This window comes from Mandrillus leucophaeus, unplaced genomic scaffold, assembly GCF_000951045.1.
Source record: "Mandrillus leucophaeus isolate KB7577 unplaced genomic scaffold, Mleu.le_1.0 Scaffold197, whole genome shotgun sequence".
Taxonomy (NCBI): domain Eukaryota; kingdom Metazoa; phylum Chordata; class Mammalia; order Primates; family Cercopithecidae; genus Mandrillus; species Mandrillus leucophaeus.
The window spans coordinates 3637306-3638981 of record NW_012101998.1 but is presented as its reverse complement, the minus strand read 5'-3'; the positions used below and the strand labels follow the sequence as shown (position 1 = coordinate 3638981).

The 1676-nt window shown below is 39.9% G+C and overlaps 1 protein-coding gene across 1 annotated transcript in view; it reads right to left on the bottom strand.

Moving 5' to 3' along the window:
* Positions 1–1676, bottom strand: part of ARIH1 (ariadne RBR E3 ubiquitin protein ligase 1) — a 148283-nt gene that overhangs the window by 30929 nt on the left and 115678 nt on the right. Inside the window, 1 exon segment of the mRNA XM_011978612.1 lies at positions 311–442. Coding sequence (XP_011834002.1) covers positions 311–442 — 132 coding nt within the window.

Below are 1676 nucleotides of genomic sequence, written 5' to 3'. Positions count from 1 at the left end.
TCAGGCTGGTCTCGAACTCCCGACCTCAGGTGATCCACCCACCTTGGCCTCCCAAAGTGCTGGGATTACAGGTGTGAGCCACCGCGCCTGGCCCAAGATTCTTATATTAGTTCAAGTAAGCCATCAATAAAATGAGGAAATCAGTATGTTTCTGTGTGTGTGTGTCTGCATATACTTATAACATTAATCACATACTATGTATTTATTTAGCTTGCAAGTTAGATGGTGCTATCTATGAGGTAAAAATGTTATTCATAATACATGGCACATACCTATGTAAATACATTCTTCCCTTAATTTCCCCAACCTACCAGGCAGATCCATGTGGTTCCCATGGGCCAAGACACACCCAGCAAAACTCTGCTTTACAATTCTGGTTACGACACACCATGTGATTACAACCACCATCCTTTTCAATTGTGACATGGCATTTGGGACATTCCTATGAAAAGAAACTATAAAGTTGGTGTCAATGCTACACTAGGTTGCATTACTAACATTAAAGAAAAGCCAGTTCTAGATTTGGTTTTTAAACATCTTATTTATTGTGATTAATACACATAAAGCACTTAGAACAGTGTTGAACACTTAAGCACTATTTTAAGTGAGCTGTTACCATTATTACCACTGGCTTTTAAGACGTACAATTTAAGGACTTGGTTTTTTAAACTTAGAGTCTCACTACGTTGCCCAGGTTGTAGTGCAGTGGCTATTCAGAGGCCCAATCATAGCTCACTAAAGCCCTGAACTTCTGGAGTCAAGTGATCTTCCTACCTCAGCCTTCCTAGGATTTCTTTTTAAGCAGAGTTGAGAGACAAAAACATTTTAAGTATTTAGTAATAACAGTATTATGGGAGATAAAAGCATTCTATTCATATAAATATACTATACTCCCGAGTGTCATCTAGAAATAATGGAGTACTTCCCATCCCATGCACTGTTGTCAATGTTTTATATGTATCAACTAATAATTTCTTAGAGTGGTGCTATTCCTATTTCCATTTGTCAGATTAATAAACTAAGGGAGAAAGAAATTATAAAGAAGCTAGTCCAAGGTCACATAAGTAAAGTCAGGATCCAAATCCAAGCAATCTGACTTCAATGTCAGGTAACTAGGAAATCAGACCTTGATTGCTAAATTCATTTTGTGATTACTGGATTTTCCAAGTTTCTCCTGCCAAATACCCAGATTTTAAATTCTTTTCATTGTACTCCTTAACAAGTATGCTACAGAGATCATGTTAGATTATTTTTTTCCAAGTCCAAATCATTTTCTTTTTCTTTTTGAGACAGGGCCTCACTGTTGCCCAGGCTGGAGTGCAGCAGTGCAATCACGGCTCACTGCAGGTTTGACCTCAAGGGCTCAAGTCATCCTCCCACCTCAGTCTCCCAAGTAATGGGACTACAGGCACATGCCACCATGCTCGGCTAATTTTTGAATTTTTTGTTGAGGTGGGGTTTCACCAAGTTGCCCAGGTTGGTCTCAATCTCTCTCAGGCTCAAGCAATCTGCCCACCTTGGCCTCCCAAAGTGTTAGGATTACAGGTGTGAGCCACTGACCTGGCCTCATATCATATTCTTGGTTGCTAGTAAGCCAAAATTACCTCTCTGTAGGCCTACGGTTTTTTTGTTCTTGCATTTGTGATTGAGGTTTGTAACTCCCCCAAGGAGGGAAC